This window comes from Terrapene carolina, unplaced genomic scaffold (assembly GCF_002925995.2).
Source record: "Terrapene carolina triunguis isolate 2854851 unplaced genomic scaffold, T_m_triunguis-2.0 Scaffold310, whole genome shotgun sequence".
NCBI classification, from domain to species: Eukaryota; Metazoa; Chordata; order Testudines; family Emydidae; genus Terrapene; species Terrapene triunguis.
In genome coordinates, this window is record NW_020664661.1 from 4,595,805 (window position 1) to 4,611,706 (window position 15,902).

A 15,902-nucleotide genomic window follows, 5' to 3' on the forward strand; every position below is an offset into this window, starting at 1 on the left:
ACTGATCTCAGCGATGACAGGAGTTGACACCATGTATCTGTATAATATAAAGGTCAAGGCAAGTGACTGAACCCTGGGAAAGGCGGCGTGGCGCTTGCATTGAGTTGGAATGTTATGCCCTTTTTTGGGCAATATATTTTAGTGCCTAGATATCGCAGTGACTGGTGCTATACAAAAAGAATGGCTAGACGTGCCCTGTATAGTATTGCATAAGGGCTCCGGCCAGGACGTCCAAGTGACTAGTGCTTGGTTTTCAGAAGGCAAGTGCTCAGCAGATGCCCTTTTAAGGCATCTCAAGTTGAGCCTGGCAAAAATCCCTGGTTACATCTTCCAACCTGGGTCTCCCCATCTCCTCCTGATCCCATCCCTCCCTCTGGACACACTCCATAGTCTTTGCCAGTGCCTGTTTCAGGCCGCTGTGGCCAACCCCCCTTCCCCACGGAAGTTAAGGAGGGATTTTCAAAGGTGCCTGGGGGAGTTAACAGCTTAACTCCAGTTGAAATTCCATGGGAGTCAGATGGCACGCTCCCTTTGAGAATCCTAGTGTAAGTACTTACGATTGGACCCACTGTGGCCACTGCCATGGTCAGTGCACCAGGCGCCATCTTTGGCAGCAAATGCTGGCTAATCTCTGCGTGGAGCAGCAGTGTGAGAAGAGCAGCAGGGCCAGCTGAACCGAGCAGCTGTGGCGGGGGCAGCCTGAAGTGCCTGGCTGCTGCTGGCTCGAGCTCATCGCCTGCCACCAATGCATCACGTCCAAGCCCTTGGGTACACAAGGGCCTGCCTACGTGTCTTAAGGCCTGACCTTTAAGAGCGGAGCGTGTCAGTGTCATGGATAATGGCCCTGCCTCTGATGGCATCTTCTCTCTGAAGTGGCACCGTCAAGCTTGGACAGCGTGATGACAATCCTCGCCGGCTCTGATCACGGGGGGTGAGTGCCAGGCTTGCTGAACGCCCTCCCTGGAGAGAGAGAGCCAGAAAGAGGCGACATTACTCCACATATAAGACCCTGTGAAAATTCCAGGCCTCCACAAACCCCTGCAATCACAGGGTTTCGGGCCAGGACTTGGACACCAGCCACACCGCTCTGAGGAAGGACAACCCCATTCCTAGAGCCATTCATTCCAAAGGAAACGGCGCTTTCTGGCTTGGGGGCACCTCTCCCACCCCTGGTATGCAGCCACTTCTGGTGCGCGGCACCTCCCTGACATGTGCTATCTGGCTTCACCAGGGGGCCTGGCCTTGTAGCCTAACAGAACGTGTCCATTTGCTCCAGCTTTTCCCTGCCCTCCTCCTCTCCAGCCCCATTGCCTCCTTTGTTCACACATCCCCTCCCCCCACCCTTTACCCCTTTTCTGCCACTGCTCCCTGGCTTCTAGCCTCCTTCCTCTCCTCCAGCCCCTCACCATCCTCAGTACTTTGGGGGGGTGCGCTTCCCCTCCCCCCCGCCCTTCCTGAACCCTCCATCTCTTCCACCCTCCTCTCCCGCAATCCCATTCCTTCCTCTCCCCCATTCCCCCTCACTCTCTCTCCTCCAGCCTCCTCCCTCTCCCCCCGCTCCCCGTATCTGCCCCCTCCCTTCTCATTTCTCTGACGCTCCCCCATTGCCCGTCTCCTCTCCCCACCCTCGGCTGGCTGCGCTACCCTTTCCCCGCTGCCGGGCCCTCTCCGTCGCTAGCTCGCTGCGTCCCTGAGCGTGCCGGCTCACCCCGGCTCCAGCGCCTGGCCGGGGAGCCATTGGCTGGCTGCTGCGAGGGAATTGCGATCCCCTGCCAGCCGATCGCCCTCGCCATTGCGCGCACCGCCTGCGGCTGCGGCACGGAGCGCGCTCCTTGGCGGCGCGCAGCCAGGGCCGCTTCAACAGGCTGCCGGCGAGCCCAGCCCCGCGCCGGGCGGCTGCCCGGGGGTCATAGCGGCCGGCAAGATGATCAGCGTGAACAGTATCAACAGCAGCGCCGGGCGCATGCGGTCCCGCTCCATGTGCTCCGTGCGCTACGGCCGGAATTACCGGGGCATGGAGACCTTCTGCTACGGCTGGCCCCAGCGCTCCCGCACGCTCAAGCCCGTGCTCTACACCGACCTGGTGGTCAGCCGCCTGCAGAGCCGCAGGAAGAAGAAACCGGTAAGGACTGGGGGCACGGGCCGCCGCCGGCTCCCGAGGGAGAGTTCGGGCTGGGGTGGGGGCCGCCGTCGGGCGGGGGTTGGCGGTGGGGGCCCGCTTCCCACCGGGGGCAGAGAAAGCTTGAACCCTCTGGAAACGGCAGCTTAGACTTGTCTGTGCCCCCCCCCGGGAGAAAGGTGCGCGCGCTTCGGTCCTGTGTGCGCCCGTCCATCACAGCCACACACCCATCGCCCTGCGCTCGCACCCTGCGCGCCCGGACAGCCCACTGCGCTCAGCCCCAGCCGGCTACACAGCGGGGTGTGCGCAGGGCAGGCAGCGAGAAGCCAAGAGCGCAGCGCCCCCCACGCACCCCCCTTGCTTGGTTGAAGAGGGACACAACAGGGTTTTAATGATCCCCAGACTTGACAGCAGAGCCCAGCCTGCAGCGCTGGAGCCGCTCTGTGCCACCATCAGATGAAAGCTCCAGTCTTCCTTAAATCTGAGTCGGGCCTCTTGGGACTCGCCTTTCTTTTCAACTCCCTTCCCGCTCAGGCTGGGAGGTCTCCCCAGTGGCTGCAGTTGGAAACAGAAAGGCGCGGGGTGCACTTCAAAACCCGCTCGCCCACGTTCTGCAGAGACAGGGGTTTGGGACCCAGGCCTGGCCTCCTGGCAGGGCCAGTCCCATGGCTGTAATGACAGTGTGACATTGCACTACTGTGTGCAGCCTCACACTGGCTTGACAACCACCTTCTCTTTAAAACACCCTGTAAGCAGGATCAGGGCCAGGGTATGCAGGACTGTCCCTCCAGTCTTAGTCTTAGACCCAGGTGTGTCATGCCAATCAGGACCGCCACGTGGCAGGAAGAATGGGGAGAGAGCCCACCATGGGCTCAACAGGACTGCGGGCTTCAGGTTCCTGTACAACCTGCAATTTGGCCTGGAAAGGTGGGTAGGTTTCCTTAGCCCGCTAGGTGCAGAGAGGGAGATTTGGGGCCAGGTGCTTGCCTGGTGTAAATCGGCATTGATTGCAGTGGAGCTATCCCGATTTACACCAGCTTTGGATGTGCTCCTTTGAGTTTAGTCCTGGACTCTGGTAGAAGGGCATGCTGGGTGAGGAGGAGCAAAGAGGCACTGCCCCTTGCCAAAGACAGCAGCAGGGGGAGAAGTCTTCCTACAGAGCGTCAGCCTCAGGAGAAGACCCCCAGAACAGTGCCAAGCTGGGCCCAGGGAGGGGAAGAAGAAGGGGAGATCCCACCATGAGCATGGCCTGGCAATGACACATCCCGTCATAGCACAACACAGCATTGGGGCAGGCTGCATCCGCGTCACGTTGTGACACACTGAGATGTAACCACGCACTAGGGCCATCTGGCACAGAAATCCTCCGCTCTTTGCCTCCTACACGCTGCTGATGTTGCAGCCTGCAGGATCAAGGCACTAGAAGGGGAAGGGTCCTGGGATCATTGGGATGGGGATGCAATTCCTAGCCCTCTTCAAAAGCTGACGCTGGTATGACAGCTAGCATTGCAGCCACTGCACGTTAGGAGCTATGGACACTGCATGACACGGAGGGGAGGGGGATGAAGTGTGGCAGGATGGGGCCATGCATGCTGTCCCAAGCCACATTTACACACACCTGCTGCATATGTGTGTACCCATGTATGTTCACATGGGGTGGAGGAGGAGTGTATTTCCCTCACTGCGATGCCAGTAGCATGGGGAGCAGAAGGGAAACAAGCTTGGAATAGGGTTGGTGGTTCCCCAGTTGCTGCAGAGGAGAGCCAGTATTTCTCACACCTGCAGAGCAGTATTGTATAGCATGTGCAAGGCCTCCCGGTGAACATGAGTAAGGGAATGGACGAGGTGGAATGAGGGGTGTAGGGAAGAGAGCTTACAGAACATGGCAGGTAGAGATGAGAAAGGCTTCCCACCCCGCAAATCTCTGGACAGAGGGTGGCTCACACTGAACCCATACTGCAGTTCTCTTCAGCTTAGCCAAGCCAAGGCCAGCATGCAAAGGGCTCTTGGTGGCTTAGGGAGGCACCTTGCAATGTAGCCCATGGCTGAGCTCAGGTCCTTGCGAAGGTGGAGATGGGAAAAGCCCAGGGTTGAGCTCTCATCATGAGATGTGCCTGGGCACAGAGACCAAGAGGAATCTTTGCAGGGAGGGTGCTGTGTAGCTGTGACATCTCCTTTGCAAAATAGCCCATGGCTGTGACTGTCAGGGATGCTGATGGTCCCATAGGGCTCTTGCCCCAAACAGGCTCAGAAACGTGCGGCATGTTCCTGAGCTCAGACACCATCACACTAAACCATAGGCTGTTTGAGCCTTCTCTGAGTAGGAGACCTGTGTAACCAATCTCCTAGGCCCGGGAAGGGGTTAATTCTCTCTTTCAGCTGCATTGATTCATGCACTAGCCAAGTGTCTGGTGGAGGGATTGAAGCCCTGGTTTAAGTGCCCCTCTCTGCCTGCACCCTGTGGTGGGACCAGTTCCCTGTCTGTAAAATGTGAAGCGTGCTGAGGTCTGTGGCCGAGAGAGCTGTGCAGGAACTCTCTGTTCCTGTGCATGGATGGCTTTACCCTAGGGCACTTGCAGCAGAAAATCTTCCCACAGTTGTGGGCCAGTGATAGCAATAGGAAGAAACGGAGGCGGGGGGGAGACAGCCAGATTCTCTCCCTGCATGTGTATGTGTGTCAGGGTAAGAGCTGTCCCCCTCCCAGCCCACATTCCCCCTCTGCCTGCTGCTGCAGTGAGCTCATACCCTATACCAATGCCACAACTCCCTGTAGCCACAGGGCACGGATTTATCCATCACTGCAGGGGCAGGGCGAAGACGAATGTGAGCCGATAACCAGCAGTGCCCTGTTTATACGCACAACAGCATGTCCTCTCTCCCTCTTACCACACACTCCCCTTCCATCCAGGGCATAAAGCAAAGCAGAATTCAGCCTCGGCTCTGATTAATAGCACCTGCCAGGAGGCAAGAACCTTGAGGCCCCCAACCTGTTAAAGGGCCAGCACTACCAAAAACTTCCTTTTGTGGAGGAGTTTAGAGCTGGACTGGAGCCCTAAGTCTATCCCCAGAACAGGTACAGCCTGGATAGCAGCAAGGCAAGTTTTGCCCCTGCCATCTCGTCCCTGAAGGGACTGCCCCCCTCTCCCCTCCAGGCATGGGCTGGGAGTTCAGTCTCCTGTCCTCTGCTAAGGCAGCCAACAAGGGGAGTTAGGAGTGATTCTTCAAGCCCCAGCAATGGGCTCAGCCTTTCCCAAATCCTTTCTTGAAAGAATGTAGACAGGCAGCAGGACACACCGGGAGAACAGGGAAACCAGGACACCAGTTGTGGTCCACCACAAATCTTTGGGGTTGGACTGAGACCCCCAGATTCATTTCCTACTGGACACCAGGCAGCTGTCAGCTGGGGGCAGCTTTTATTCTAGTAATGGCAGGATTTCAGTGGAGGTGAAAAACTCTATATTCCTGTCCTGGTGTCCCAAGCACTCCTGTTTGTTAATGTTCCCTAATTGCATGGGACGGTGATGCTGTATGCCTTTCCATCCTCTCTACTTGCAGAGCTCCTGGTCTTCTCCAGCCCAGTTCATCATGCTGCCACGCCTCCCCTATCATGCACTTACTCCGGCTCAGCAGCTCCTTGTGATGCATGCAGTGTATGTACCAGAGCCGTTCCTTCTGAATCCACAAAGCTGTTAGTTCTTTAAAGTGTTCACAGACTGTCCTGGAGCCCCGACTGTTGCACAATTCAGCTCTGCTGGGCTGTTCTCCAGAGCTGTGCAGATGTCCATCTTGTTCTGAGTTTTCAGGGCACAGCTGTTGCTCTGCTGCTTCTCCTGGAGCAGAAGTCCTCTCATCAGCCCTTTAGAGGGCTGTGGTCAGAGTATCCCCAGTCATCTCCAAGACATTTCAAATCTCCAGCTGGATGAATTTACCCAGAATGCTTCCTGGTTAGTTGATATGTATCTCACTTCCTCCATCACTTGAGGCACATGCAGTCTCTCAGCATTGCTCTGCCATCAACCACCTGAGTTCGCATTCTACTCTCTCTCAGTGCACCTTTCTGCCCATGTTACAATTCCCTACACCTTGTATGGAGCTTTGCAGGCACCTGCTGTACTCCTGGTCTCCTTTTTGTGCTTTTTCCAAATCTTTTTGTTGTTTCTCTCCAGGGTTTTTAGCATCTCTCAACTCAATACTGCAACACTGGACGAGGTGCCTTTCCCCTCCTTACCTATGGCAGAGTCATTGCCATCAGCTCCTCTCCTTCGATAGCTAGGTCTGCTTCTCCCTGCCCCTCCATGACTGGATTCTCGTCCTTGAGTCTGGCTCTGTATCTTGCACTCCTTTAGTTGTCTTGCTACCGAAATTCCAGCAAATGGCTGCTTAGTGTACCTCAGCTTCTCAATCACTTGATAATAGGCATGAGCCAGAGCTGCAAAGGGTATGACCAGATCTGAACTTTTCTAGAGCACTGAGAGTGGTTGGGCCCAGGTCCATATGAACATGATCCTAGTCTCTTCTCGGGGAATGTCTTTCCTACTGAGGCTGGGTTCAAGTCTCTGTCTACATAGAGCTTGACTCAAAGGTGCGATGGGGGTGGCTTCTTACCTCCTCCAAAAAAATCAAACCTCCATTGCTTTCACCAGCAAATCCATTGGTCAGTAAATAATGGACTTCAAGCCTGGGCCTTCCTAGATGAACTTCTGTGAGCTCAGTGCACCTTGCTTGGGCAGGGCTGGCTTTGTCCTGGCCCTGCAAGGATGCCAATGGGGACGGAGCCCCAGACAAGTATTTCAGGTACCTTCCCATGGTAGTGCAGCTCTGTCAGAAAGAGGCACTGTTCTCCTTCCACATTATAAATGGCTGGCTGAATGGTGTCTGATGTTCAGGCTGTGTGAAGATGGGCTGGTAGGACAATTACATACTTTTCTATGGAGCCGTTCAGCCCCAAGGATCCCAACCAGTAGCCCAAACTCTGAAATCCATACTCAGATTTTACATAGCCCAGATGCTGGCTGAATCGGGGGGCTTGTACCTGAGTAAAAGCTGAAAGAGGACTCGAGGCTTTGGCCCTGTATAAATGAATCTCTCTGTATATGAAGTGTGTCTTTCCCAGTGAAATGCAGACACTAGCACGCATTCTTCATTGGCAATGCTCCCGAAGAGTTGGGGCCAGAAGTGAAGTTTAGAGAGGTAGAATGTTAGCTACCCAGACTGGAATTTGGCCCCAACATTCACATCCATACTGCGTAGAAAATGCACTGGGATCTTTAACATGCACATCTGAACAACAGCATCACAGTGCCTTCCCCAACACTGTTCAGGGGCATTGATTCACGGCTGACTCAGGGAGTGGGGGTGAGTTGTCCCTCCCCCCAGGCCTGCCACAACTTGGTGAGTTCCTGAAGTCCTGCTGAGGCCCCGCCAGGCTCAGGGCAGGAGTTGGGAGGCTGTCACAGCCCAAGTAGGCATTACTGCACAGCCCAAAATCTGTGGGTAGGGGTACCAGAAAAGGTACAGGACCTGCAAGGCCAGGAGGAGCCTTTGTTGCCCTGACTGTCATGAGAGTCATAATTTGCATTGCAGTAGCACCCAGGAACCCCCATCACAGCCCAGGACCCCATTGTGCTGTGTGTTAAAGCACAGAACAGAGAGACAGTCCCTGCCCCAAAGAGGCTCCAAAGGGTCTCCCTTGCTATGGTGCATGCGGGCAGTGTGCACTGCCCTGGTCATGTGCATATATGAGTGCCCAAGCTGGGTATTTAGGGAGGCCTGGCTCAGGACTGGGGTTGGCCATAGTGCCTGCAGGGCAGGGATTGGATCTTTTCTGTTTGTACAGTGCCTAGCGCAACAGGGGTTGCACTCTTGATTGGGGCCTCGGGGTGCTGCCACGATATCAATGTCCCATACGGCTACCCGCATAGGTCTGCCCAGGGACGTGCATGCGAATGTGAGCCCCGAACTTTGAACATCTGGGCCAACGAGTTTTCAGAAGAACGCAAGCCACGAGGAGGAGGGAAAGCCCAGTGGAGTCGGCCTTGGCACATCTGTAGTGGTTTTCATCTTCAAAGCGCTTGCAAAACATTAATTAGACCTCACCGCCACCCTCCCAAGTAGGTCAGTGCACCATGGTAGAGATGGGGATGTGCAGGGGAAGAGAGCTGTCCATGGCTACACAGTGAGTCAGTGGCAAAATCTGGCATGGCACTCAGGCCTAATCGGTAGGTGCTACCCTAGCAGTAACGTGGGCAGTGCAGCCAAGGAGAAGGTACTTGTTCCCCTGAAACTCGTGTGTGTGTGTGTGTGACTCTATCACTGCTCACGGAGCACTAGGGATGCAGCAGCAGCACACCCCACTCTGGTGAGGGGCCAAGCAGTGGGTGTGGCTTACAAAAAGGAGGTGTGGCAAGTGTGCATGATCCATCCCTGTAGTGCACTGTAGCTTCCCCCTGCTTCTGAGCCTGCTGCATGTACCTCTTCTTTCTATCCCCCGCCCCCCAGCTCTTTGCCAGGCCCCTTCCCAGAGGGATTCAGGCGGCTTCACTAGCTGCATTTTCCCCAGAGATTTTGTTTACTCCCAATCCCATGTTGCCTACCAGCCCCGTGTGTAACCCCTTTATTAGAACATCCTGCGGTGCGGAGAAGGCATTACAGAACCTCAGCTCACTGCTGTTTTCGCCTCTCCTCCTTGCGGCTGCTGGATTTGTTTAATGTACAGTTTTCCCTGCTGTCCAGAGGGAAGTGCTGGGGTGCAGGCTGTCCCCAGCTTTCCCGTTCTGTTTGCACCCTGTGCTTATCCAATGGCAGCTGTCTTCCTTTGCCTGGCCTTCCACAGCTCACCCTCGCTGCCGGATGGGATTTCTGCCCACTCCTCGCTTGGCCTGGCCCCGCTTGTCTCTTTGCTGGTCTCCAACTTTCACAGACATGCCCAGGGCCTCTCCAGCACTCCCTCATTCACAGCCCTGCTTCTGGCCTGAGCCTCAGAGCCACCCATCCCTCCTTACACCCCCCCCCACACCGGTTCCAAGCAGGGAGCTTCCCAGCTCCCCGCTTCCCATCGGCCGGTCCCAGCATGCCACGGGCACTGCCCTGTCTCGCACATTCAGGAGGGCAGCGCAGCTGCTTTGGCTTGTGAAGAAAACACACAACTCCCTCATCCTCACCCGTCCCCCTTCTGGCCTCAGGGAGGCACCCACACCTACCCTTGACTGCCCCACCCCTGTAGGTGTCAGTGGGGAGGGAGCGACGAGCCCCACTCAGGGTAGCGTGGCAAGCATTGGCCCCGCTGACCGTTGTTCTCTTGTCTCCCCAGGCTCTGTACAGCTCCATCAAGAATGAGAAGTTGCAGTGGGCCATGTGAGTAGCGCCCCAGCCATGGGCCAGCCTCTCTCACTGGCTAGATGGGGCTTGCGGGGGCTCTGGCCCCAGAGCTCCATGCAGCGCGGACACACGGCCCCCGTGAGATGAATCCTTCAGATGCTAGTTTCTCTCCTCATAGCTTTGCTCATAGGATCCAAACCATCCCCACCTCTCCCTGCAGGCCAGGCCAGCTTGGGGAGGGGGGGGGGGGAGAGATTGCCTCCAAGAGGGGCCAGAGCCCAGCGAAGTCCATGAGAAGATTCTGCATGCTCTCTCCAGGCTCTGGCTCCAGCCTAGGTGAGGAAGAGCGCAGCTGCTGCGTGTGCTGGAGAGCTCGCTGCCCGAGAACAGGAGTGATGTACAGAGGGGCCCGATAGGGCAGCAAAAAGCAGTGGGGGGAATTGAACATAGACTAGATTTGGGCTGTCCAAAGCGGGGATAGGAAGGGTCCCAGCTTTTCACCCAGCTGGAAGCTGTATAGCAAAGCAAGTCAGACTAGGCTCAGCTAACAGCTGGGAGGACTAGCTCAGGGACTGGAGAGACCCAGGAAGGCCCAAAGGGGGAAATAACCTGGGCAGGATCTGGGCAGGCCTGAGGGGTGGAGTAGGATCTCTGCAGGCAGCAGCGTGGGGGAGTAGCTGAGGCAGGATTCACACAGCTTTAACCAGGGTGGCGGAATAGCCCCGCCCATCCACCAGTGTAGCTGGGAGGTAGGCTAGGCGGATTGTGAGGCGACCATGTGTTGGGGGGCAGTGGGATTCGCCCCCCCCCCCCCCCCGGATCTACACTGGGTCGCTCATGGCAGAGAGTAGCCCAGACTGTTGGACCAGGCCAGGAGGGACAAGGCCTGTATAAGATGAGAGCCATTGAGGGTCTGCTTGGGCATAACAGGGGGAAAGAGGCTCGTCTAGGCTAAATGGGGGAGTAGCCCTGGCCAAGTCTGCATAATGTAGCTGAGGGGTAGACTAGAGAGCGAGATTTGCAGAGCTGCCAGCCTGGGGGGGTCTGTGCAGCCGAGTGGGGACCTTACACATGCAGAACTGGCCTGGTCCTAAGGACTTGGGGTAGTCTGCGGGGAGGGGTGGGGGTCTCCTGGGCAGAGCCAGTTTCCAAGGCCATCCCCTCTTGCCCAGTCTGCCTGTGGCCTGGCCCTGGCTGTGGCCCAGCCCCTTACCTGGTGCCTGGAAGAGGCCAGGGTGGGGAAGAACCAGAGCAGAGCAGGGAGCAGCAGGGGAATGGGCCTGGAGAGCGGGCTGAGGCTATAGAATTGGGGGAGGTGCAAGGAGCCATGGCTGTGACAGGGAGATGGCCCCCTTCCCCAGGGCTGGGAGGGGCTCAGGGTAGGGTCCTAGTGCCCAGGCAGCCAGTTCAATGGAGGGGCCATGCCCCTCGCCCACAGCTGCCATCCCCATAACTGGCAGCAGCCGCGTCGCTGGGAGCTCACGTAATCCCGGCTTTGAGCCGACGCAGCTGTCATGGAGACGGCCAGCAGCTGCTGAGGGGTTTAATTAGCAGCGCTGTGTTTGTGAGGAAGAGGGGAGGTGGCAGAGCTGGGCTCCCACATCTTTGCATTGGGAGAGCGACACCAAGGAGTCCAGAGCCCAGCAGGGAGTATGATTCACAGCCTGCGAGCATGTGAACAAGGGCCCACCTCCCTTGCCAGCTGGCTGTCGGCTGCCTTCCGCATGCAGCATACCTGCCTCCCGCCCGCACATGCACTCCCCTTCCTACCCCTCTCCCCCGCGCCCCAGCCCACTGGGCTGAAGGGATCTGCAGGGCTGGCTCATGATGTCCCACAGCCCCTCCCCATGCCTGTGGCTAGGTTCCTAACTGGGCGCTCATCCCTCTGGGGACCCAATGCCTCCTCAACCAAGCCCACAGTGGGCCAGGGCTTTGTGTTGCCCCCTGCTCCCCTGAAGGTGTCAGAGCCAGGGCTGCAGTTTCTCTCCGGGGCTCTGTCCCCTCCTTGCTATCGGGGGGGATGTGAGCCAGTCACCACAGGCCAAGATGGCCTCCTGCAGTGCCAGGGCACTGGCCCTTCCCTGCGCAGCAGGCCCCAGCCTGGCCCCGTTGCCAGCAAGTTTTCCTGTTTTAGCCAAAGTTGAGCACTGGCTGCCAAGGGGCCGGCGGGCTCCCATGCCCAGCTCGAGACTGGCCTAACCGAGCCCCCAACCTGGGAGAGACGTGATGCGAGAGCCACCAGCCTGACAGAGCAGTGAAGGGGCCTGGGGCATGGAGGGGGCTGTTGGTGTCTCTCCTGAGGTGATTTGAATGGCCTCCCCCTCCCACCCCATTTGGCATGGCATGGCTAGAGTGCTGGGTGGCATGTTGGCCAGCCTTGGTGCCACTAACCTCTACAACATCTGTGCCCACAGTGATGAGGAGGAGCTGAGGAAGTCCCTCTCTGAGCTGGCCGACCCCAACCCCAAATCCATCAAGCGCATCAGCAGCTGCAGTAACCCCTTCCTGGACTTCTCGCAGGACCCCAGCATCGCCACCTACAAGTACGGCCTGCTGGTGCGCAAGAGCCATGCGGACTCCGACTGCAAGAAGAGTAGGTGTCTTGGGGCGGGGCTGGGGTGTGCTATGGGCAGAACCAGTTCTCAATGGGGAGCCACTCCCTTGCAGTCACTAGGGTTACAGTGGGATGAGTGATGCAGTGCCACTCTGCGTCCTCGTGGCAAGGGCGCTTTGGTTGGGACAAGGCCTGTCTCAGAACCAGCTCACGCCCGGACCCCTCTTCATTCCCCTCCCACCATTTAGTGGATCCATTTAAAAAGCTACGTTCATGTAAAATTACAGGTGAATGTTCAAACACACAAGCCAGGCCCTCCAAATCTCTGCTTCCCGCAGCACCATTGTCTGCAGCTCCTGCACACGCCCACACGCCGTGCTCCCGGGGGACAGGGGCCTTTCAGCTAGTTAGGACTCTATTTGGTATTCATTTTTGTCCCTGCACTTCCAGCTTCTCAGCTGAGCACGCCCCAGCCACCCGCAGCGGGAACCCCCACAGAGATTAAAGCAGCAGCGGAGGTAACCCCACATTCAGCAAGAGCAGCTGTGGTACCTGTGCTGGGAGGAGCAGACCTGAGGGCCTGTCCTGCGGGGGAGCTGGGGCTGCATGGCTCTCTTCCATTGGGCGATAGCATTAGTGCGCTGCACGCCAACATCATCGCCACCCTGGGGCTGGGGGGAAAGGCAGCTAGGTGCACGGCCGGTTGCAGGAGAGACCCTTCCCCCACCCTGCCTTAGCTGTGTGCGGAAGGAGGCGGGGGTAGGGAAGAGCGCTGGGGACATTAGTGAATAGCTCAGCTCTCCCCCGTGCCTCTTTCCAAGGTGCTAATCAGGCCTGGACCCCTGGGGGCTGGGGGAGGAAGCAGCCAGAGCCCCACTCTGGGTTCAGACTGGGCGCAGGCTGCTCTCTTGTTGCAATGATAATTAAATCTAGCTCGGGGATGGGGGGGGGGGCAGCAAAGGGAGCCACCCAATTCTGCAGTGACAGAGCTATCCAGAGAGATTCAGTTGGCTGGGAGCCGCAGAACATGCTACCTTCCCACTGCCAAATCCTTCCTAATCCCAGGCCGGTTGATGCCTCCTTGATCTGATTAGAAGCTGGCCGTATTTTCTGCATCTGCTGCTGGGCGTAGCAGTGCCTGGCAGGAAATGCTGCCTGCCTCTGCTTCCTCTGAGAGGCTAGCACCGCGGTTAAACACAGCAAGGAGAGCACTGAACCGTGCCCTGGCTGCCTGGCAGCAGCCTCTGGCCCCAGGGGGCAGCACGCAGGATCCTCCCCCCACAGCAGTGCCAGCTGCTGACCCTCACAGCGGGCACAGCTCAGGTGTGCTGCTGGGGAGTGAGTTTCGCTGGAGAGCTGCCCAACCCCTGGGTGGGCTGACGTGCACGCTGGCAGAGCACGCTGTGCCACATCGCACTTGGCATTGACTTTCCACTGACTCTGCTTCTCTCTTCCTTGCCAGCCCCCAGAGGAAAGAGAGGCTGGAAGACTTTCCACGCCATCCTGAAGGGAATGATCCTCTATCTGCAGAAGGTACGGTGCAGCGAGACCGCAGCCCACCTGGCGACCCCAGGGCAGGGCTTGAACTCAGGCCAGGCAGCTGAATCCCAGGGAGCCAATCTGGACTTCTGCCCCTGCCCCCGCTACCCTGGTGGGTTGTGGGACCCTGCTGCAGTGATAGACAGATCAGGTGGAGGGATCCTTGCTGCTGTCTAGAGCATGGCATCCATTTAAGCACCACGACACCAGGCACTAGCCATGAGCCTTTGGCCCAGGGCAGGGTGAGCCATCCCTGGCCAAGGCAGCAGCACTGCTTCCCCAAGGCAGGTGTTAGAGCTATGGCCCTTGCAGAGTTGGACTGTGTTACAGCAGGGTCCTGGTGGAGGAGTGACATGCCAGCCGCCAAGCTGGCCTCCTGCCTGAGACTGCAGCATTTGCTTGCAGCAGCAGTGCCCCCCCACTGGGCTAGCAGCATAAGGAATGGCCTCCGATAGGCCAATCATACATGCAGTCCTCCCCCAGGGGAACACGCGGACACAGCCAGTTCATGGCGGGTTGGTATGCACCAACTGTGAACCCTGGGAGCAGCCCTGATGCCCTAGCACTGTTGTGCCTGGTACTGGTGAGCTCCTAGGAGGAGTGGCAAGGGCCACTATAGCTCCCCCCATCCTGCTAGAGCAGGACCCTGGCACCCAGACAGGCTGTGAGGAGCAGGACTCATTTGTAACTGGAGCCTGGCCTTGCAGGAGGAATATAAGCCCGGGAAGCCCCTGGCAGAGGAAGAGCTGAAGAACGCCATCAGCATCCACCACGCACTAGCTACACGAGCATCCGACTACAGCAAGAGACCGAACGTCTTCTACCTCAGGACAGCCGAGTGGCGGGTCTTCCTGTTCCAGGCCCAGTGAGTAACCCGGGCCAACGCGGGAGCTTCTGGCTGCACAGGCCAGGCAGACGGTGCTGAGGGGCGCCAGCTACAGCCATTGCACTGGGCAAGCGTTACCCATCTAGCACCACCCCCAGGGCTGGGAGCGGGCCTGTGGGCAGCATTACGCTTTTCAGTCCCGCGACTGCTTCTCCTGGAAGAAAGGGCGAAGTGAGGAGAGCCAGCACTCCTTTGCCATGCCTCCCCTCACCACCGCACTGTAGGGAGCGCCTCTGCCATTTGCCCAGCGCTCACGCATCGATAGAAGCCAGCTGCTAGCTGGGGTTAGATGCACCATCTGCCGTTACCATGGTCCATGGGCAGATTCTGGCCTAGGAGGCCCATTGGGCCTGTTCCAGTAAGGCACTTCCTCTGTTCCCAGGGCTCCAGCCTTGGGGCTGGCACCATCCCTGGAGGGGGGCGGGTAGGGAGGATGCGGTTTTGGGCCCATGGCTCAGTGCTTTGGCATTTCCCCACAGGAATACAGAACAGATGCACTCCTGGATCACACGCATCAACGTGGTGGCAGCCATGTTCTCTGCTCCCCCATTCCCCGCAGCCATCGGGTCCCAGAAGAAGTTCAGCCGGCCCCTGCTGCCCAGCTCTACCACCAGGCTGTCCCAGGTAACAGGGCATGAGCCAACTCACCGTGGTAGGGGTGGGGGCTGCAGGAGCAGCACTGAGGAACAGCTGTAGAGGGGCTAACACAACGGCAGGTGAAATTCAACATTGCCATGCCAAATAGTGCACCATGGAGGGGTAAGGTAGAAGGGAATAAGTTGGAGCAGCTGGGAGCCTGTGCAAATTAACTGTCAGTTCAGGAAAGGGACCGGGCTGAGCCTGGGGACAGCTCAGTGCAGACCTCTGCTCAGCGCACTGCTGTGGTCAAAGCCTGGGCCTCTTCATACAGACAATATTATAATGCCACACCGCAGAGCAACTGTGCAGTCTCCTGCGGGGAACAGGAGGGGCTCAGAGAAGGAGCAGGGGCCTGGATGCTCTCGGAGGGAAAGCACGGGATTGTGGCCTTAGGAGAGAGGGCTGCAGGGATCCCAACTGGTTGGTCTAGCGCAGGTAGAGCAGGAGCTTCTGCTCCGCCCAGCTCATAGCACGCGAACAAGGGACACTGAATGAAATCAAAAGGTGGGAAATTCAGCCCAGTCTCAGGCTACGTATACACTACCCGCCTGAATTGGCGGGTAGAAATCGATCTCTCGGGGATCGAATTATCGCGTCTCGTCGGGACGTGACAATCGATCCCCGAATCGACGCTTGTACTCCACCAGCGCAGGTAGGAGTAAGCGCCATCGACGGGGGGAGCCGCAGCGGTCGATTTGCCGCCATCCTCACAGCGGGGTAAGTCGGCTTGGATACATTGAATTCAGCTACGCTATTCGCGTAGCTGAATTTGCATATCTAAAATCGACCCCTCCTTACCCCGTAGTGAGGACGTAGCCTCAGGCTAGTAAAAGAACCTAATTTTGGAA

At 57.7% G+C, this 15,902-nt stretch overlaps 1 protein-coding gene across 1 annotated transcript in view; it reads left to right on the forward strand.

Annotated features, from left to right (window-relative positions):
- PSD (pleckstrin and Sec7 domain containing) overlaps nucleotides 1-15,902 on the forward strand; it is a 74,402-nt gene that overhangs the window by 55,419 nt on the left and 3,081 nt on the right. The window contains exons 10-14 of the mRNA XM_024218730.2: nucleotides 9,429-9,472; nucleotides 11,851-12,029; nucleotides 13,453-13,523; nucleotides 14,237-14,394; nucleotides 14,895-15,039. Of these exons, the coding sequence (XP_024074498.2) occupies nucleotides 9,429-9,472; nucleotides 11,851-12,029; nucleotides 13,453-13,523; nucleotides 14,237-14,394; nucleotides 14,895-15,039 (597 nt within the window). The remainder of the gene's footprint in view (nucleotides 1-9,428; nucleotides 9,473-11,850; nucleotides 12,030-13,452; nucleotides 13,524-14,236; nucleotides 14,395-14,894; nucleotides 15,040-15,902) is intronic.